The sequence below is a fragment of the Castor canadensis genome, chromosome 5 (assembly GCF_047511655.1).
Source record: "Castor canadensis chromosome 5, mCasCan1.hap1v2, whole genome shotgun sequence".
Taxonomy (NCBI): domain Eukaryota; kingdom Metazoa; phylum Chordata; class Mammalia; order Rodentia; family Castoridae; genus Castor; species Castor canadensis.
Window position 1 is genome coordinate 159382731 of NC_133390.1, and position 21281 is coordinate 159404011.

The 21281-nt window shown below is 48.0% G+C and overlaps 1 protein-coding gene across 5 annotated transcripts in view; it reads right to left on the minus strand.

Moving 5' to 3' along the window:
* LOC109681888 (fer-1-like protein 4) overlaps positions 1-21281 on the minus strand; it is a 28876-nt gene that overhangs the window by 4184 nt on the left and 3411 nt on the right. For 3 of the 5 annotated variants that reach the window (XM_020156827.2, XM_074074634.1, XM_074074635.1), the window contains 30 exons: positions 21058-21118; positions 20808-20939; positions 20524-20586; positions 20360-20444; positions 19945-20104; positions 19652-19835; positions 19382-19568; positions 18412-18773; positions 17888-17996; positions 17521-17701; positions 17304-17424; positions 16780-16880; positions 15200-15287; positions 15011-15127; positions 12186-12338; positions 11634-11787; positions 11397-11521; positions 10847-10981; positions 10541-10714; positions 10073-10189; positions 9818-9979; positions 6211-6397; positions 6022-6080; positions 5806-5934; positions 4546-4588; positions 4353-4453; positions 4139-4276; positions 3732-3848; positions 664-791; positions 353-523 (listed from right to left, as the gene is read on the minus strand). In XM_020156827.2, the coding sequence (XP_020012416.2) occupies positions 353-523; positions 664-791; positions 3732-3848; positions 4139-4276; positions 4353-4453; positions 4546-4588; positions 5806-5934; positions 6022-6080; positions 6211-6397; positions 9818-9979; positions 10073-10189; positions 10541-10714; positions 10847-10981; positions 11397-11521; positions 11634-11787; positions 12186-12338; positions 15011-15127; positions 15200-15287; positions 16780-16880; positions 17304-17424; positions 17521-17701; positions 17888-17996; positions 18412-18773; positions 19382-19568; positions 19652-19835; positions 19945-20104; positions 20360-20444; positions 20524-20586; positions 20808-20939; positions 21058-21118 (4044 nt within the window). The remainder of the gene's footprint in view (positions 1-352; positions 524-663; positions 792-3731; positions 3849-4138; positions 4277-4352; positions 4454-4545; positions 4589-5805; positions 5935-6021; positions 6081-6210; positions 6398-9817; positions 9980-10072; positions 10190-10540; positions 10715-10846; positions 10982-11396; positions 11522-11633; positions 11788-12185; positions 12339-15010; positions 15128-15199; positions 15288-16779; positions 16881-17303; positions 17425-17520; positions 17702-17887; positions 17997-18411; positions 18774-19381; positions 19569-19651; positions 19836-19944; positions 20105-20359; positions 20445-20523; positions 20587-20807; positions 20940-21057; positions 21119-21281) is intronic. The other 2 variants (XM_074074636.1, XM_074074637.1) reach the window with 2 other exon arrangements.

A 21281-nucleotide genomic window follows, 5' to 3' on the forward strand; every position in this document is an offset into this window, starting at 1 on the left:
ATCTGGGCCCAGGGGAAGGGATGAGGACCCTTAAAGACATGGGATCCATGTCTTTCCCATGTCCAATGGGAGACAGATTAGTTCTCACAGTAATGATGAAAATCAAAGATGTCAGTCAGGTGCCTCTGGGAAGGACTTGCTGGCATTATCTCTGCTTGGTGGGTGAGGAAACTGCCAAGGTATTAAACTGATTAGTTACAAGACCTAAGTTTTAGCCACTGAGCTGTAATGTCTTGGTAGAGGGGTGGGTTCTTCTATGAAAGCCTGGGTCTGGAGACCCAAATGGGAACATGAGCTTGAATGTGTTTGGTCAGAGAATAAGAATGGCTTCTGAGAGCCCTATGAGACTCACACATCATACTGGGAGGCCAGCCCACAGTTTGCTCTGTGGTGGCTGTAGAATCGGTTTTCCAGATCAATGTGGGTCTCCCCAATGAGGTCATCGGAACCCACGAGGTCATGATCGAATACAGCTACGGTCAGCTCTGGCTCAGCGGGGAGAGAGACGCTCAGCTCCAGGACCCTGGCCAGGAGGGAGAGTGGCTGAGGGCACTGCCATGCCCTCAGAGGGGGTCTGGAGTGTCCCTCAACATCACCAGACTATCTGGGTGAGAGCCCTTGCCCCAGGGCTACCCCGTCCCCGAGCCCAGGGCCCAGCCTCACTCTCCAAAGATGGGGTTGAGCTGCTTGGGGATGTAGCGCTCCTTGGTGTCCTGCCTCTCCTTGCCAGCGCTCACCACCACATAGGGGTCTGCTTTGCCATTGGGGTCGGCGGGAGCCAGGTTGGTAGCCTAGGGGAACAGTATGTAGTGGAACTAGAAACAGTGTCATTGTCAAAGCCATAACCCTTGTTGGACCTAATCTCAAAATAAGTATAAGCATGGACGGGTGGTGTGGCTCAGGCAGTGGAGCATCTGCTTTGCAAGTGCAAAGCTCTGAGTTCCCAGCCCCACTAAAAAAACAAATAGTAAAGTATAGGTGGAAATGACTAAGGAGATAGCTCCCACTGAAAGACTGGACAAGATGACTTTTATTTTCTTTTCAATTAATTATGAAATATTTGAGACATACAAATAGATACAATGGAAAAAATGAAAAAATATAGTGAAACAAAATATTTGGAAAGATGTGTGAGAAAGTAACCCTATGGGCTGGTGGAGTGGCTCAAGTGGTAGAGCACCTGCCTAACCCAAGCATGAGGCCATGAGTTCAAACCCCAGTACTGCCAAAAGAAAAAAAGAAAGTAACTCCTTCACAAGAAATTATCTAGCTGGGCACCGGTGGCTCACGCTTGTTATCCTAGGTACTCAGGAGGCAGAGATCAGGAGGATTTCAGTTTGAAGCCAACCCAAGTAAATACCTTGCAAGACTCTATCTTGAAAAAACCCATCACAAAAATAGGGCTGGTGGAATGGCCCTTAGTTCAAGCCCCAGTACAGCAAAAAAGAAAAAAAGAATCTGAAAAAAAATGTTTTAAAGAAAAACATCTGGAAAGGTATATATTCAATAAAACTTACTGTATTGACTTTTTTTTTTATGATGAACATAGTTTACTTTTTATGTTAAGAAGCATTTTATGTTAATAAAAATATTATGCCAGAAAAAGGAAAAAAGGAGTATTTTCACTAAAATTTTTAAAGAATGCAGAGTATATACATTCCCAAGCTTAACAGGTAAAACATTACAACAGTTTGAAGGCCTTTAAATAAACTTAGCTTGTTGGTTTCCCGTCAGCTTCAAGTAAACGGGACCATTTACCTAGAGTTCATCTCTCACGCGTGTATCTTTTTATTTTTACTCCACATACGTGTATCCCTAAGTAATGTTTAGCACTACTGGGCACGTTTTTAAGATGTGTGCTTTAAACTTCTGTTTGTTTTTGATAAGTATACAATTTGGTAAGTGTAACTTCTGCATAGACTGATGAAGTACAACATATGTACGATACATTTTTGGTGTTTCTTACACTCCTACCTGCAACATATAAAGGTTTCAGTACTGCACATTTTTTTTCAGTAGTCACATTGCTTAGGCAAGTGTTCTACCACTTGGGTCACACCCCACCTCCAGTCTTTTTTCCTTTTAGTTTGCTTTTCAGATATAGTATTACACTTTTGCATGGGCCAGTCTCAGAAGTCAGTCCTCCTATCTCTGCCTCCCAAGTAGGTGGGTGGGATTATGGATGTGTGACACCACACCTGACTTGTTTTTGAGATAAGGTCTCACTAACTTTTTGCCCAGGCTGGCCTCAAGTCACAATTCTCCTCTCTCATCTCCCCGAGTAGCTGGGATTACAGTGTGCACGACCATGCCCAGCCCCTTACTCATTTTAAATTCATTTTTTTGCCAGGTATGGTGGTATACCTGTGTAAATCCAACATTCTGGAGACTGAGGCAGAAAAATCACAAATTTGAGGCTAGCCTGGAATACACAGACCCTCTCTCAAAAACACAACAAAAAATCATTCTTTTATTTCTTTAGTTTTATGCATAGTCATTTTATAGCCTCTATCTAGTCATTTCAACCTCAGTAACACTGGAATGTGAATCCGTTAATTTTTCTAATTCTCATTCATGATGGTTTGAGTCTTTATATTTTGTAACTATTTATCATGATTCATATTTGGTTTAACTCATTCTTCAGGTCTAAATTGCTCTACCAGGGAGGGCTTGCTTTGGCTTCTGCCAGTTTCCTGGGCAAACTATCAATCTGAAACCACTTTCAATTAAATGCTCCAGTTGGGGTTTGGGGATCTCACAAAGGGTGAAATTCAGGCCCAAACCTACAGGAAAGCCAGCTCGTGGTCACGAATGCTTAGGGAAGTTTTTTTGTTTTGGTGTGACTGGGGTTTGAACTCAGGATTTTGAGCTTGTGAGGCAGGTACTCTACCATTTGAGCCACACCTCCCACCTTTTTGCTTTTAGTTATTTTTCAGATAGGGTCTCATGTTTATGCCTGGGCTGGTCTAGACTGTGATCCTCCTGTTTATATTTCCTGCATAGCTGAGATGACAAGCACCACCATGCCCGGCTGATTGGTTGAGATTGGGTTCTCACTAATTTTTTGCCCAGGCTGTCCTTAAACCACAAACCTCACAATCACTGCCTCCTGAATAGCTGGGATTATAGGAGAAAGTCACCATTTCCAGAGAGATTGCGGTGTCCTGGGACCAGGCGAAGAGTTTCCAGGAAGAAGACGTGGTCAGTTATGTCCAACAAAAAAGAACTGGGGGATGTGGGGCGATCTGGCTGCAACATCTGTCATCCCATTGATCGCCAGGGTTGATTTGGAAGATCTGGCTGGCTAGGCAGGTGTCCCTGTTCTCCCTCACCACTCCATATGTGCACCTTCAGTCTAAGAGGACAACTATCACTGAGAGAGGAGGACTGTTCTTTGGTCAACAGTAGCTGTGTGACCCTGCTAGAAACTCCAAACAAGCTCTCAAGAAAAGGACTGGGGCTGGGGGTGTGGCTCAAGTGGTATAGTGCCCACCTAGCAAGCACAAGACCCTGAGTTCAACCCCCAATATCACCCCATCTGAAACATTAAGGGTCTGAGGGTGTGGCTGTACGGCAGAACACAGCCCAGCATGCACAAAGCCCTGGAATCAATCCCTAGCACCGCAACAAACAAACAAACAAAAAGAACTAAAACATGAAGAAGTTGGACTATATGATCCTTCTGTAGGTTTTGTGTTTGGTGGAGCCGTACCAGGGCCTGCGATACTCACCTTTACCACATACACTCTGACCAGGAGTTTGATGGGTCGGTTCTGGGGAATACCCCGGGAGATCTGGGGCTCAGAGGAGGTCACTGCCTGTGACTCAGGGTAAATGAGAAAGGAGCCCTAGGGTGGAGCGAGACAGAAAAGGTCCTGGTAAGAAAGTTTTCCTGCTGAGTGCCAATGGCTCATGCCTGTAATCCTAGCTACTCAGGAGGATCACTGTTCAAAGCCAGCCAGGGCAAATAGTTCGAGAGACCCTATCTCGAAAAAATCCATCACAAAAGGGTTGGTGGAGTGGCTCAAGATGTAGGCCCTGAGTTCAAGACCCAGTACCACAAAAAAAGAAAAAAAAAACGTTTTCCTCCTGAATCCCTGCCTGTGCTCCGGGTCCCCCTATCCTTCTCCAAACATACCTTGAACTTGCCCACAAAGTGTCCAGACCCTTCCTCCTCTCCATCTCCATCCTGGCCTCCCTGCCCTCGGTACAGGGGAAATACATTCAGCCAGTCTTCAAAGTAGTTAAACTCTTCCTCCAGGGAGCTGTTGTAGATCTGAAAGGCAAGGACCTCAGTGACAGTCCAACATCCAGAATCCAAGGAGAGTCCCTTCTCCCCAACATCCAGTTACCTTCAAGGTGGTGATTGCTTTTTTCTGAGACACAGAGCCTTTGACCTCAGCTTCACCCTGGTCCTGGGCCTCCCCATCCCCCGAAATGAGGTTGACCATGTCTGAGAACAGGAGAAATGCTCCAGGTCAGAGAGATGCATGGGGGTAGGGGGATGGACAGATAAAGCAAGGACGAAAAAGCCCAGTCTCTTACCTGAATCCCTGGGATCATCCATTTCATCCTCATCAAAGTTAGGCTGAAATCAAAGGGCAGGTCAGAGACTCTCCCCCACCTCATCCCCTCCTTAGTCCATCCCTTGTCTGGGAATGGTAAGTTGAGAACCTGAGTTCCAGATTTGTAAGCCACTTCTTACAAAACAGTCATCGCCAGTCACATGTGGTTACTGCGCCCTTGAAAAGCGACCAGTCTGAACTGAGACTACCTCTAACACAAGAATGTAAAGTATCTCATTATTAATTTTTATAATGATTTATTATAATGGTATTTAGTATATATCACATTAATAAAATGTATTATTAAAATTAATATTTTTACCTGTTCCTTTTTTACTTTTTTTAAAGTGGCTACTATAAAAGTTAAAATTACTGCTGGGTACCTGTGGCTCACACCTGTAAGCTTAGCTTCTCAGGAGGCAGAGAGCAGGAGGATCATGGTTCAAAGCCAACCCCAGGCAAATAGTTCACGAGATCCTATCTTGAAAATACCCATCCCAGACAGGGCTTGCAGAGTGGCTCAAGTGGTAAGAGCACCTGCCTCGTAGGTGTGAGGCCCTAAGCTCAAATCCTAGTACCACCAAAAAAAAAAAAGTTAAAATAACTTATGTGGCTCCCTATTTTTTTTTTTTTTTTTTTTTTGCGGTACTGGGGTTTTAACTCAGGACCTACGCTGAGCCCTCTACCAGCCATTTTGTGAAGGGTTTTTCAGGATAGGGTTTCACAGAACTATTTGCCCCAGCTGGCTTTGAACAGTGATCCTCCTGATCTCTGCCTCCTGAGTAGTTAGGATTATAGGCGTGAGCCACCGGCACCCAGCTCCCATTCTATTTTGGTAGGACAGCAGAACTCTAGATAATATAGGTACTTATCCCCAGCTTCTAAGACTGTGATAAAAGCAGGGTGTCAGTGGTTCAAGCCTGTAATCTGAGCAACTTGAGAGGCTGAGATTAGGAGGATCAAGGTTTGAGGCCAGCCCATACAAATAGTTTGTGAGATCCCATCTCCAAAATAACCAGAGCACAATAAACTGAATGTGTGGCTCAAGCGGTAGAGCGCCTGCTTTGCAAGTGTGAAGCCCTGAGTTCAAACTCCAATCCCATAAATAAATAAATAAATTGTGGTAAAGGATAACTGTAATAAATAACTTTGAAAGACTGTAGAGCTCCAACACCCAATGAAATCGTTCTGCTTGCCACTTGCACCCCACCCCCAGTTCCCACCTGTGGCCTCCGCCCACCTGCCCCTGGAGCTCCTGCAGCGAAGCATGGTACTTGGACCACCAGTCGAGCTCCTCAGGCTCTGGAACGTCCTCCTCCAGCTCAGGGCCTTCACCCAGGAGGCCTCCTAGGGTGAGCTTGAGAGGAGCCTGGGGAAGAAAGGACTTGGTCGCTCTAAGCAGCAACATGCCAAGCTGTGCCAGCCCCTTCTTCATCCTTCTTGTAAACCCCATCACCTTCAGGAGTCCTCTGTATATCCCTGCTTCAGCCAGGAAGGGATCTGGGGACTTTTGTCCTGGGAGGCAACAAAGGACCCCATGAGGATGTTAGGGCACTAGAAGAAGTCAGCCTCCATGTCCCACTGGGTGCTCCCCTGGAGCCGCCTCTACAAGAACCAGAAGGACTTCCATCTGGTGGCCCCTAACCTTGACGTCCCTTTGGCACCAGGTGCTCTGTCTCTTCCTCTGCTCTTTCCTCCTCATGACCCTGGAGTATGAAGCGCAGCATGTGGGGGACAATGTGGGACCCCACAAGGACTATGCGGCCAAAGGCCCGGCGCTCAGTCACCAGAATGCTGAGTGGGGGCTGCAGGTAAGGCTGTTCTGGCAAGTCCTGGAGGGACAGAAAGAGGAAGTGTGTGTCCAAAGACCTGTGGAAGAGGGAAAGGCAGCACAGACAGGTGCATTCTATGCCCAACTCTGCCACAGTCGCACTGTGTCAGCCCTGGTAAATCATTGCCTTCTGAATCCATTTCCCAAATAAAAAGAGACACAATCCTGGACTTGAAGGATTGTTGTATTAAATGAAATCATAGATATGAAAGTCCTTTGGAGCCTACAAGTTGCTACCAGAAACATGGGGTTGTTCTTATGCAAAGGACCAATGATCAATTTGCAGATATAGATTTAGGATCTTTAATGCAGTAATTCCATATCTATCAATAGATCTGAAGGGGGAAGACAATAATTATACAATTTATTGCTGGATTTTTTTAATACATTTGAATATTATAGCATAAAGGAGAGAGGAAGAAATAGAGCTACAGTAGGGAATAGTTTCTATATTTTACTAGAATTAAGTTAATATAATTTGAAGTAGACTGTGAAAAATCAGTATTCATGATCTCTAGACCAACTACTAAGTAAAAACAAGCAAAGGAATTAATGTAGTACACTAATATATATCTACTTGACACAAAAGAAGGCAGTAAAGGAGAAAAAAAAGTACACAAGATGTATAGAAAACAAATTTGCAGATGCAAATACAAACAATAATATCACTAATAACATCAGATATGACAGTAGTACACACTTCAATTAAAATACAGAGACTTTCAACTGGATGCAAAAAAGATGTAGCTACATGCTGAGATTCAAAGACACATTTAGATATACTACGCAAACAGTAACCACAGTGAACTGGGTTAGCTATGGTATTAGACAAGATAGACTTTAAGACAAAAAAGTTTTAGGACTGGGGCATGGCTCAAGTGGTAGAGAACCTACCTAGCAAGCGCAAGGCCCTGAGTTCAAACGCCAGTCCCACCAAAAAAACAAGACAGTTCATCAGGAAGATGTGACAATTATAAACATATGCACCTAACACAGAACTTCAAAATGCAATAGGTAAGAAGTGACAGATGGGGCTGGGAGTATAGCTCAGTGGTAGAGCACTTGCCTGGCTTGTGTGGGTCCAATACCCAGCATAGAAAAAAAAGGGGTGGGGAGGCTCAAGAGGTAGAGTGCCTGCCTAGCAAGTGCAAGGCCCTGAGTTCAAATCCCAATATCACCAAAAACAAAACAAACAAAAGTGACAGAATTGAAAGGAGAAACAACTTAACAATAATAGTTGGAGACTTCAATATCCTATTATCAATAATGGATAGAGGGCTGGGGGCATAGCTCAAATGGTAGAGTGTTTGCCTAGCAAGTGTAAAACCCTGGGTTCAGTCTCCAGTGCTGTGAAATTAATCAATTAATAGATAGAATAACTCGACAGAAAACAATCAAGGCTTGCTCAAGATGTTCGAATAGCACTATCAAACAAACTTGATCTCACTGATATCTATGGCACACTCTACTCAACAATAGAAGAATGCACATTGTTTGCAAGTGCACAATGAAGAAAGAAGTGTGTATTCTCCAATTAGCATTATGCAATAAGGAATGAAAGGAAACACCTTTGGGAGGTGATTTGGTCATGAAGGCAGAGACTTTCCAAATGGCATTAATGGTCTTGTAAAAGAGTCCTGAGGGAGCTTTTTTGCCCCTTTTTGCCCTTTTGCCATGAGAGAAGACTCAACACATACTATCTCTGCCTTGATCTTATTTCCCAGCCTCCAGAAGAGTGAGCAATAAGTTTCTGTTGTTTATCAATTGTCTAAAGTATTTGGTGTAACAGTGGAAGGGACTAAGATAGCCCACCAAAAAATTCAGTGCACACCCTTCTTTCAATTTCATTACCTTTAAACACAGTGAGTTTTCAAACTGAAAACTCCTGCATGTGAAACAGTCATGACATAGTAGTGGTTTTCATTGGGTTGGTTTTTGCCCCTTGCATCTGGCCCTACTACGCTCTGTGTCCATCGCACGCTTGCACACCCCCAGCACTTTTCAGTTTATGCAGTCCTTTACCAAAGTGCTATCATTGACGGCTCACAGCATTCCTGCATGGAGGTACCCGGTGTATGCTATGCTCTTCCAATCCCTTTCCTTTCTTTTTTTTTTTTCCTTTCCCCCTCCCCTCCCACCTACCCTGGCAATACTGGGATTTGAACTCAGGGCCTTGCACTTGCTAGGAAGGCACTCTGCCACTTGAGCCATGACTCCAGCTGTTTTTGCTTTAATTATTTTTCTAGTAGGTCTCAAGGTTTTTGCCCAGCAGCCTGAAACAAAATCCTCCTACTTTAGCCTCCCTCATAGCTGGGATGACAGGTGTGCACCACCACACTTTGGTGGCTTGTAGTTTGAGATGGGATCTTGCTAACTTTTTGACCAGGCTGTCCTGGAACCATGATCCTCCCAATCTCTGACTCCCAAGTAGCTAGGATTACAGATATGAACCACCATACTCAGTACTGACCCTTTTTCTTTTGTATTTATTACCCCCATTTTCAACACAGAAAAACTGAAGCTCACTTAAGTCAGGTGATATAATGAGATACTAAATGTTATTGCCAGAATTTGACTCCAAAATCCATACAACAGCAATTACAAATTATAAAATGTATTTTTCTTCTCATCCTTTGTTGTCTCAGAAACTAAATAGTTTTTTTTTTTTTTTTTCCCAGTACTGGGGTTTGGACTCAGGGCCTACACTTTGAGCCACTCCACCAGCCCTTTTTTTGTGATTTTTTTTTTTTTTTTAAGATAGGGTCTCATGAACTATTTGTCCGGGGCTGGCTTAGATCCTCCTGATTTCTGCCTCCTGGGTGGCTAGGATTAGAAGTCTGAGCCACTGGCATCCAGCTAGATAGATTTTTTTATTTTTAGTTTAAAAATGTTTTCATTTTGGCTTCTTGAGACAAGGTCTCTAGTGAGGTAAAGTGAGTGTAGCTGAACTTAGCCTTGATCTAGTGATCCTCCTACCTCATCTTCCTGAGTGCTAGAATTATAGATGTACACCACCATGCCTGGTTTAGATAGATCCTTTGGGATTCATATTTCAGAACACTGGGCTAATTCACTCACATTTAGTAGAGCCAGTAGAGCACCACCAGTTCACAAATTAATACAGAGATCTGTTAGCCAAGTTTGACCCACTGTGAACTTTTGTAAATAAAGCTTTATTAGAACACAATCACACTTACTCATTTGCATATTGTCTGTAGCTGTTTTCTTGCTACAGTGGTAGAGTTGAATAGTTGTAGCTGAGACGATATGCCCACAAAGCCAGAAATATTCACTCCTATCTGGCCCTTGATAGAGAGCTTGCTGACCCATGGGTCAGCAAAGATAACCAGCTGGAAAGCACCCACCACTGCCCTCCTTCATGTCTTTGCCCAGCAATCCTTGTCCCCAGCCCATGCCTCACCACTGTCAGATGCTGTACGAGCTCAGTAAAGTTGGGGTTCTCATGGTAGTTGGCCAGAACCTCAGACTCCACACGTCGCCCAGCCACTTCCAGCACAACCTGGGGCTGTTCCACTTCAAATAGGTGCACTCGACCAAGGCCCCTCAGACCCCAGAACAGCACCTAAAGTCAGGAATGGGAGAATCAGGGACCTGCAGCTGACAAAAGGGTCACTCAGTGTAGGGGACTGAGTGGGCTTTGAGGGCCTGGTGCTACCTCCACACGGAACTCTCTGAGCACCGGGCGCACACTAGGTGGCAGGGACAGGCGTCCAGAGAGGGAGTCAAGCAGGGGTGTCAGATCTTGGGGCTCCACATCACTGGGCACTGAAGGCTGCAAGGGGAAAGAGGACAGGGGTCAGAAAGCAACCATGCACAGGATGGAGGGTGGGATCCTGAGACATGCAGGATGGGGGGACTCCAGGATGAACCCACAACCTGGGTTCTCTGGGAGTGGAGACCTGGTAAGGTGAACCTAGAATCCAGCCACTTGACGTGCTCCCTGGAGTCAGGAGGTCCAATGAGGGGACCTCAGGACAGACCTGCAGCCTGCACTCTCTGGGTTAAGGAACCTGGAGGGCTATCCCTGGGACCTACACATCTTTTATATTCCCTGGGGCTGGATGGCCTGATGAATAACAAGAAGGTCCCACAGCCTGCACAGGCTAGGCCAGGGTATTCTGACCTCAAATCGGCCACTGTAGTCCAGTTCAATGAGCTCAAAGATGGCAATGAGCTCTCCAGCTGGGCGAGGGCCTTTCCTCAGGGGAAAAAACTGCAGCTCAGGGCGCTGGTATGGGTCCTCCATCAGCTTTACCTTCGGGGCAGCCAGAGCCCTGCCCAGGAACACTGGGGGGCCCTATGAGGAGCAGGGCAGTGAGGACAAAAGAAGACTCTCAGAGTGGGGGGTCGGGGTGGGGGAGGACATCAAGACAAACAGGAGATAAGAGGGGCAAGGCCAGGAACCCCAGTGAAGCCAGGCCACACTCACAAACTTATTGTGGTCAAAGACACTGATGACCACTAATGGAGGCTCCTCCTGCAGCTGCTCCCGCCTTCCATCCACAATCAGCTGATCAAATACCAGGAGTTCATCCCATAGGGGGCTTAGTGTCTGCTCCAGAACCTTGGGGGCCATGCAGAGAAGGAGGCACCAGCAGGTATAAGAAGGCAGCACTCCACACATGTGCTAGGTGAGCAGCTCTCTCCAAAATGATACTTATAATAGCTGCTTTCACCAAAGGAGTGGGAACAGATGAAGGTGAAAGCATTTTCAATTGGAGTCAGGACTACCCCCTCCTGCCAGCTCAGGTGTGTCACTACTGCCATTGGGTATCCTCAGAGCCCAGTCCTGAAGTCAACCCAGGAAATGACTCTTTTTCTAAGACCTCTCATTCTACACCAGACTTTAAGTCAGGGCAGTCCCATCCAGGACCCTGTACTGAAGTCCTAGGGTGGGAAGAGAGACTTAGGGCCTTGGCACAGTCCCATCCCATCTTGTCTCTCAGCCCCCTCCTTCCAGATCCCAGCCCAGCCCTCACCCGTGTGCTCTGGCACTGGGTAGAGATGAGGACACGAGCAAAGGGGTCCGAGAGGCCACTGTCATCGGCTGCCAACACACCTCGGGCCTGGTACAGGTGAGCCCGGAGCTGGAAGTAGCTGAAGTCTGAGATGAAGGGAAGGAAGGGGCCATGCTTGCTCAGACAGCCCTGGGGTTCCATGACTGAGGTTCCACCTCAGACAGACAGAATGGTGGGCCCTTTTGAGCCTATACTCACCATCGCGGTACAGGCTGTGGGGCAGTCCAGCCGAGGGCTCGGGCAGTAGGTCTGGGGGCAGCTCAGAGGTGCAGGCCTTGGCTTGCTTGCCTAGCCCCAGCCACAGGAAGAGCTCCAGCTTGGCACAGACCTCCCCAGGGGCTGCCCCTGGTGCCTATGTGGGAGGGAGGCTCACTGGGGTCCCTTCTTTGTCCCCTCCCATCCTCAGCAAACTTACATTCCCTGTCTCCTACCCAAAGGATCACAGCTTCTCACTACTAGGGACCCTTTGGGTACCTTTTCCAGAGATACCACCTAGACATGTAAGGTACCAAGTATCACTGTCCCTCTTTCATTGCCCTACCCATGTCAGAGCCTGGCCAGCAAAGGGGCCAGTGTGGGCCCAAGGCCTAACAACTTTGCTGTTTATGTCATTATCAATCAGTTCTAGGAAAAGTCACAATCTCCTTTTGGTTTTTAGGACAGTTGAAAATAGTTGGGGGACCCCTGGCTGGGAATCCCAGCCTCCACCCTTGATGTGCCATTGCCCACCCCCAGGCTAGCCCCCCTCACTGTGAGCAGCAGACTCTGGATCTTCCCACAGTCCCGTCCCCGCTCCTCCTCAACCACAGAGAACAGCACATCCTGGGCAGGGATCCGGGCAAAGGCCACACGGTGCTGCCCACTGAGCATCCAGACCAGCACATCAGGGAGGGGTGGTTGGGGCTGCAGGTAGAGAATGGTTTACCCAGATAGATTTAGAAATAAGGCCTCAGATCCATGTGGCCATCTGCTCCCTGACATCTCCTGGATGCCCACAGGCCACCTCAGTCAATCCAAGTGGATTCTTCTTTTTATTCAAATTTTCTTTATGGTGGTAGTTACTGGGGTTTGAACTCAGGGCCTCATGCTTTCTAGGCAATCACTCTACCATTTGAGCCAACTCATAGCCCAGGATTCTTCTTTGTTTAAAAAAAAAAAGAATTATTGTAAAGTACACTTAAAATTTACCACCTTAAATTTTTGGGGGTGTGTTATACTGGGAATTGAACCCAGAGTTTGTCATGCTAGGTTAGCACTCTACCACATTAAGCTATGTCCCCAGCTCACACTAATCTTTTTTTGGTGGTACTGGGGATTGAACTCAGGGCCTTGTGCTTGCTAAGCAGGTGCTCTACCACTTGAGCCCCTTCTCCAGCCCCCACACTAACCATTTTTAGTATACAGTTCAGTGGCATTAAGTCCATTCTCATTGTTTGGAAGCCATTACCACCAGTCACCCATCTCCAGAACTCTATCCCCACTAAATGCTAACTTCCCATCCCCAGCCTCTGGCATTGACCACTTCTGCCTCAGTCTAAAGATTTGAAGAATCTAGGAACTTCATGAATAGAGTCATTCAGCACTTGTTCTTTTGTGACTGGCTTATCTCTCTTAGCACAATGTCCTTGAGGATTTATCCATGTTGTTTATTTTAGTCTCTATTGTTCTTTTATTAAAATATCCAGGCATATGATTTAAAAATTATAAGACTCATGGTCAAGAGAAGAAATAATTAGTACAAGTTGACACATGTATAACCCAAATGTTGGAATTACAAAAATTCTAAAGGATAGCCAGGTATCGGTGGCTTATGCCTGAAATATTTGCTACTCAGGAGCGAGAGATCATGAGGATCACAGTCCAAAGCCAGCCTGGGCAACAAAAGTGAGACCCTATCTCAAAAATATCCAATATAAAAAAGTGCTGGCAGAGTGGCTCCAACAGTAGAGCATCTGCCTAGTAAGTGTGAGGCCCTAAGTTCAGACTCCAGTCCTGCAAAAAAAAAATCTAAAGGATGTAGGAATCATAAGAATCAAAAGATGAAGGCCAGAGCTGGTGGCTCACACCTAGCTACTCAGGAGGCAGAGATCGGGAGGATCTCAGTTCAAAGTCAGCCCAGCCAAATAATTTATGAGACCCTATCTTGAAAATACCCCAACACATAAAAGGGCTGGCAGAGTGGCTCAAGTTGCAGAGTGCCTGCCTAGCAAGCATGAGACCCTGAGTTCAAACCCCAGTACCACACACACACAAAAAAAAGATGGATCATTTCAACAAATGCTTGAAAACTGAAACTATACATTTGCAAAAAATGTAAAGCAAAAACATGTTAAGTGATGCTGCTCTTCTAAGTTTTTTCTTCTGGAAAATATAGTTATTTTTTATAGTTACAAAAATATGGTAACATGTAACATATAATGGGTTTACTCTTGTTATTTTTATTTTTATTTTTTTGGCAGCACTGGGGTTTGAACTCAGGGCCTCAAACTTTCTAGGCAGGCACTCGTATTGCTTGAGCCACTCTGCCAGCCTACTCTTGTTATTTTAGCTGAATCAATAAATAATTTTTTTATTCCTCAGGCTTTTACGTTTTTTCCTTTTTAATTCATTTAATGGAAACTATGCAGTCTACATAAACAAAAGTGCTGGGATCTCTAACACTTACTAAAGGTATAAAGGAGTCCTGAGACCAAAAAGTTTGAGAACTACCATCCTAGAAATGCTCATACTACCAAAACAGAAAGAAAAGCAAAATAATTTAATGTTTGAAAAACAGCAAAACTAAACTATATTATTCAGAATGTGTGTTTATGTCATAAAATATTTCAAATGTCAATTGACAACGGGAGGTTTTCATTATGAATTTTAAAAGTAGGTTAAGTATATTTTAAGTGGTAGAGCGTGGGCTTATCATGACTGAAGCTTATCATGTCTGATCCCCAGCACCACCCCCAAAAAAGCAATTTTGCACTAAAATTCAATATGATAAGGTTTCTATCTTACCCCTCCTTTCATCATTTTGTCTTCCACCTGCCCAGGCCTCTCAATTCTGGGCATTTACACATGCTGTACATTCTTTCTTACTTGCCAAACCCCAACTTATCCTTCAAGGTCTAAAACCAATATCCAACTGGCTTGGAGTTCCAGCTCTGCCACCTAACCAGCTATGACATGGTGGACCATGTCAATCTCCCTCCCTAAGCCTCTGTTTCTGCTCCTGTCATATGGGATAAAGTTCTCGTAAGGTTGTTGGAAGGATCACACAAGATGACACATGCAGATGTTTTGTAAAACATGAAGCCCAAAACATGAACTCCCTTTACTCTTGTTCAGGGATTCAGACCAGGAAGGTCATTCCCGAGGAATTTACTCTCAAATGTTCATCCAAAGGGAACTTGAATATTCCCTGGATCCCAACTGGATCCTAGAACTCTCTTTCTCTCTCTCAACTGCTTCAAACGGAGCCTTCTGAGCAGATATTATTCCAAAGGACAAGTGTTACACACACCTCTGGAATGTTCCAAAGCTTAGGGGAGAGGGTATCCTGGGCAGGGAAATGGGTGGGAAGGCATTACCTCCTGAGCCAGGAAGTGCAGTTTGGCCAGGAGTTTCTTGGCCAATGCCATCTTCTTTTGCATGTTCCCCTGCCTCAGACCCTGTAAAAGCCGCAGTCCTTGCTTTGCCAACAGGTTCTGGAAAGGTAATAATAGAGCATGAGTGAACAGTCTGAGCTGGGCACCCCTCTTCCCAGTTTCAATGCATACCAGGCTGTGTATCAGCAGTTTCCCTCGACATCGATCCAGCATGTTGGGCCTTGTCATCGTCCTGCGCTCAGCACCACGGCAAAACTGTCTGCAGGAAGCAGGGACACAAAAAGAAGGAAGGAGTCCAAATCAGAGCACATGGGACCCTTGGGTCTACTTCCCTCAGAGCAGGCCAGCACATCAGGGAGGGGTGGTTGGGGCTGCAGGTAGAGAATGGTGTCACCCAGATAGATTTAGAAATAAGGCCTCAGATCCATGTGGCCATCTGCTCCCTGACATCTCCTGGATGCCCACAGGCCACCTCAGTCAATCCAAGTGGATTCTTCTTTTTATTCAAATTTTCTTTATGGTGGTAGTTACTGGGGTTTGAACTCAGGGCCTCATGCTTTCTAGGCAATCACTCTACCATTTGAGCCAACTCATAGCCCAGGATTCTTCTTTGTTAAAAAAAAAAGAATTATTGTAAAGTACACCTAGGACCTGCTTCCTCACTGCCTCTCCTGTTCAGGGGCCTTGGTGGAGGCCCTCTTTCCACCATAGTCTCTGCAGGTCCTCAGATCTTTCTCTGTTCCCTAGACGAGCTTGTTCAATCTCAAAAGTGTAATGATATTTCAACATTTACATTCCCAGGCAGAATTCAATTCTTATTGCTTCCTATCTACTACATATGTTAACGTGTAAATCTAATAGATATCTCAACGTTCACATTCAGAAATGAGCTTCTGGTATTCACCCTCCCTCCTTCCTTCAGACATTCTCATTTTCCATAGCTCAGTTATGGCACCATCTACACAGCTGTGCAAGTCAAAATCTTGGAAGGCAACCATGACTCTTAATACATTTTCCTCCTTTCCTACACGTTCTTATCCTGACATATCACTTCCAATTCAAAATTTCTCTTGAATCCATTTTTTTTTGGGGGGAGCAGTACTGGGTTTGAACTCAGGGCCTTTAGCTTGCTAAGCAGGCACTCTATCACTTGAGCCACGTCTCCAGCTCTTGAATCTTTTTTTTTTTTTTTGGTATGGGGCTTGAACTCAGGGCTTATTTGAGCCACTCCACCAGCCTTTCTTGTCTATTCTTGATACTCCATCTCCAACCCTCTTAAATTCAATTCATCATCATTTATCACCTGGATTATTACCATTTCCTCTTTAGTGATCTCTGTTTCCTCTTTTACACCACCCCTTCACCACTTATCCTTTTTAAGTTAGAGTGTATCACTTTTCTTTTCTTTTGAAAACCTTCAGTGACAAGTCCGGCACTGGTGTCTCACAGCCTGAATCCTAGTACTCAGGAGGCAGAGATCAGGAGGATTGAGGTTCGAAGCCAGCCCAGGCAAATAGTTCGCGAGACCCTATCTCAAAAACCCCTTCACAAAAATAGGGCTGGTGAAGTAGCTGAAGGTGAAGACCCTGAGTTCAAGCCCCAGTACCGCAAAAAAAAAAAAAAAAAAAGCCAAAACCTTCAGTGACAAAAACAAACAAAACCTCGCTTGATACAGACAATTATCTCCTTCTCATGCTTCTATAAAGTGTTGAGCAAAAGCAGCTTCAAGCCGTCTTCAGGTCTCTGCTCACCTGCTCCCAGCCACGAGCTCTTCCAAAGTCTGTTTGAGCCGTGCGCAGGCGCCCAGGCCAGATCTTCGCTGCGTCTTCTCAACCTCTTGCAGCCCCAGGTCCTGGGAGCCGCGGGTGTGTGTGCGGGGTGGGGGTGAGGGTGGGGGTGGGGGGGGAAGTAAGGAGGGTAGAATCTGAATCTGGAGCGCCTCTGGCCCAGACCCCACCTCCCACCCTAAAGTCTCACCCGCTCTTGGGCTGCCCTTCTTTGGCTCCATAGGATTCTGATTCAATTGTTTTTAGCCCCTTATTGGTTCTACCCTGGTGGGACTGGGCCTTCAACAGCTCTACCCGCCTCCTTCACTTAGACTCTTACTGGGTTGTCCAATTCTAAATCCCTGTCCTCCCACAACTTTGGCCCTTTCAGTTAGCACCGAAACGGTACTCCTAGACCCTGGGCCCCTGGCCTCGCACCAATAAAGTGCAGGCCCCACCGGCTTTGGAGTTCCCTCAAAGACCAAATTTTCCTCCGGTTTTGCTCTCACCAGCCTCTCCGCCACTTTGCGCAGGCAGTTGCTGCTCTGCAGCCGCCACGTGTAATCTTCCCAGCGGCTCCACACGCGCACGCAGGGCTTGCGGTGACGCAGGGGCAAGCAGAGGTATGGCCTGGGCCAGACGGAGAGGAGCGGAGGCTTGGCTTTCCGGAGTCCTGGGTGTTTGGGACCTCCCAATATCCTTCTTCCAGTTACTAGGAGCACTCACCCGCTGCCATCCACAGGCTCGGGCCTCTGAACAGGGATCCCCAGCGCCTCCTCATCCTTCTCCAGCCCGGCTCCCACGTCTTCAGACTCCAGCAGAGGCTGTGCCTCCACCATGGCGCTCTCGGTTTCCTCCCCAGCCCGGGACCCTCGGCCCAACTGTTCCTCCCGGCGGCCTGCGCAACCTAATCCCAGAGCAACAAAGGTCAGCGGTCAACAGACTGTGGTGAGAACCTTCCCTCTAACTCTGCCCCAGCAGAAGTCAGAATTCACTCTTACTGAAGGTCAACAGCCTCTTGCAGGCCAAAAGTATGTAACAAGAGTGACCACCCTCAACCCGTTACTCTAAGGGGTTCAGCTAAACCACACACCAATGGAAATCTCGAAGCTGATAGGTTGCGAGGACATCGCGGGGTCAATCATGGTGGCCTCGAACAGCACCCCAAAAAGCAGAAAATCTTCGCGGGGCGCCAGGGCGTTCTGGGGAAGAGAGTCAGGCTGGAGTCCGTTCCTATCCTCCCAGGGAGCAGCCTGGACTGTGCTTGACCACAATGCCACAGAAAGACATCAGAACCAAGGCCCAGCTGGAGGAGTGGCTCAAGCTGTAAGAATGCCTGCGTAGCAAGTGTGAAGCCCTGAGTTCAAACCCCAGTCACACACCCCCCCCCCCCACAAAAGCTGTAACGTCCTGTCAGCATCCTAATTCCCTCTCTTGCAGCCCCAACCGGGCATTGGATCTCTCTCCCGCCAACATGTGCACATATACTTGCACACCTGTGTACATACACTGCACTCTTCACCTAAGTCTCAACATTGAGAACCACTCCCTGTGGAGTTTAACACCGGGAAAGGATTACAACTCCTAAAGCCGAGAGTGACTCCAGCCAGCACACACCTCCGGCAGGGGCAGCAGTTCCTCCACCTCCACCTCCATGGCGCTAGGAATCTCAGACCCATCTGCACTAGGGCTGGCATGCACGTGCTGCGGAACCACAGTTGGGGGCTGGCCCTGCCTGGCTTTCTTCTTCTTTTTTCCAGTGAGCCGGGACAACATGGACCCCTGAGAAGCCTGGGAGGGCTCGGATTCAGCTCTCCCTTCGAATACCTCCATGGACACTGCCACCAGAAGTCGGCCGCGGAACCAAATGCCTTGGCCCAGGCCTTCGTTGAGACTTTGAAGCCCATCTCGGAGTCCCGCGCTGGGAAGGGAGCCATAGAGGGACACCCAGGCCGGACCGAAGGTGGGGTTAAACCCCGCTGTGCAGAACAAGAAGAGGGTTTTGGAGGGGAGCACAGGGCAGGTGGGTCCTAGATTAGTCTGTGCTCTTCACCCTTACATCCTCCAAGTCCTGAGGTGGGGAAGAGGAAAAAGGGAAGGACTCTGTGGCAACAGTGTGGACCAACACCTGGGACCAAACCCCTTTAAGCTAGCTCACTCCCAAAGGCGCTGATTGGTGGAGACTGGACTTTATGGGCGGAGCCAGAGTCATGGGGGCGGAGCCTCGATTGGGATAGAGCTCCCAATTGGGACAGAGTGTAATATGATAATCACTGGGTAAGTGGATGCTGACGCAGTGAATCTGTTGGAATGGCAGAGCTGGAGTGGTTCCTAGATACACAGCCATGATCAGGATTTTGCAAAACAGAGAGTGGGGACCATCTTCTGGGTACAAGTGAGGCTTCTACGGGCGGGGTAGGCCAGGAGCAGTTCGTTTTGTGGGGTGGGCCGGACTCCTTAAATCGAGCAGTGTCGGGAGGATGGGGTTTGCCATCAGGTGTGGGACCTAAGACACAACTGGGGCTCTGAAGGGCGAATTAAGACAGGGCCCCAGCGCCGGCAGCGCATGCTTGCCAGGAGCGCTCACCCGCTCGGCCCGCATTGGAGATCTGCCTTAGGTCCAGCACGTGCGTGGCGATCACCGCATCGACTAGGGGCGCGTCGTCCCGTAGCTGCAGGCGGAGGCCGCGCGTCAGCGGCGGGAAGAGCTCCACGAAGCTCAGCTGCTCGTTCCACTCCGGCGACGCCGCCTCGGCGCGCACGGATGTCTCACCCTAAAGGCGAAGACAAGTGGAAAGGAGTCAACGCGGGATTAGGGCCTGAGCCATAGCGGAGGGGACACAGGAGCAATTTTTACCTGCTGCCCCAGGAAGGACACCCGCACATAAGGATCCGGGAGGACGTGCTGGTCGTGCAGAGCACGGGCCAGGCTGCCCAGCAGCCCCGGGCGCAGCGCAGGAAGCCCCTCGGCGCGGTACACGCGCACGCGGAGCCGCGCCCACGGCCTCTCTGCCCGCACCCCGCGCGGCAGCAGCAGGTTCCTAAGGGAGCCGGACTCTGAGAAACCGGGAAGCTGGAGTCTTCGCTCCTCTGCTTCTCCGTGCCCCGGAGACCCGTCCTAGTCTCCCCTCCCACCTCACCCACGCTCACTTCTCGATGTCCGAACTGTGCCCTGGGCCAGGGGGAGGCATTGGAGGAGGCAGGTCACCACGAGCCCTCACGGATAAGGTGACCTTGACGAAGCCCTTAGTCCCGGCGCGGGTATCTCGGGGGTCATGCAGAGGAGCCCACTTGTGGTAGAAGTGGCCATCTAGGGGCAGAGGGGCAGGCCAGGGGTCAGGGGACACCTGCGGGATCCCTAAACGGTTTGCAGGTTGTTGAACAAGGACTGGGCTTCCTGTCTGCCTCAGCAGGGAGGAACGGGAGTGTGTGGAAGGTCAGCCTTCACGAGAGATAGCTGTATCAGAAATTAGTGTACAGGGGTCCGTGGGGGGTCACTACCCAGAGTATCAATTTCTGGATCCTTATCCATGCAGACGCGTTTCAATAAGGGAGGATTCAGTACCTGGCTGGTCGAAGATCATGCCTAGGTCCATCCTGAAGATGCCTATCCGGGTGGCCATAAACGGGAGGTTCTGTGAATGGAAAGCCTGAGGAAAAGTGGGTTAGTTCTGGAGTTTACACATCCCCCCTTTTCTGACTGAAACGTCTCCCAGTCACCCTCCTCACCGTAATCTCCAGCAACAAATCTTGGAGGCGAAGCCGAGTCTCACGAAATTCGAACAAGAAGTACTGGATTAAAGTGAGGGTAAAATAAGGTTAGGGAGGTGAGTGAAGGGGAACACCATCCTTTCCCTTCCATCGAGCCTCTTGAACTGGTTCCCTCCATGAGCTCCGGTCATCCATAGGCTAGACATCTGACGCAATGGCACTCCGGCCATGCTCCTAGAGAGAATGTTCCAAACTGAGCTCCTCTCATTCTCTCAGATCTGCCCTTTTCCTGTCCTTTCTACCTCATTGTAGAAGGGACAATTGGTCCCACGCTGTGTGGCGGTCACTCGGCGCTGCTCTCCCACACGCACAGACACGTAGGGGTTAATATTGACTCCCAGGAGTTTCTGGGCTTCTAGTATGGTGACTCCCACCTGAGGAGCGCAAAAAAGGGGAGGGAAGGAAGCCAGGCCTGCCTAAGTAGGGGAAGGAAGGTGTGTACATGCAGAACAGGGGTTCCGTGAGGGTTAGAACCTGGGAGAAAAGCAGTACCTGGAAGTCCTGAGCTCTGCACACCTGGAAGGGATCCCCGCGGGCCAGGCCCCTGGCTCGGCTGCCAAGAAGCTTAGAGTCAACTCTGCTTCCCTCAACCCGCCACACACACTGAGGAGCCTACACCCAGAACTGGGCTCATTCCTGGAGCCCCAAAACCATTCATTTACTCAAAAAAAAATTTTATTGAGCACCACCTACTTTGTACCAACACTGTTCTAAGC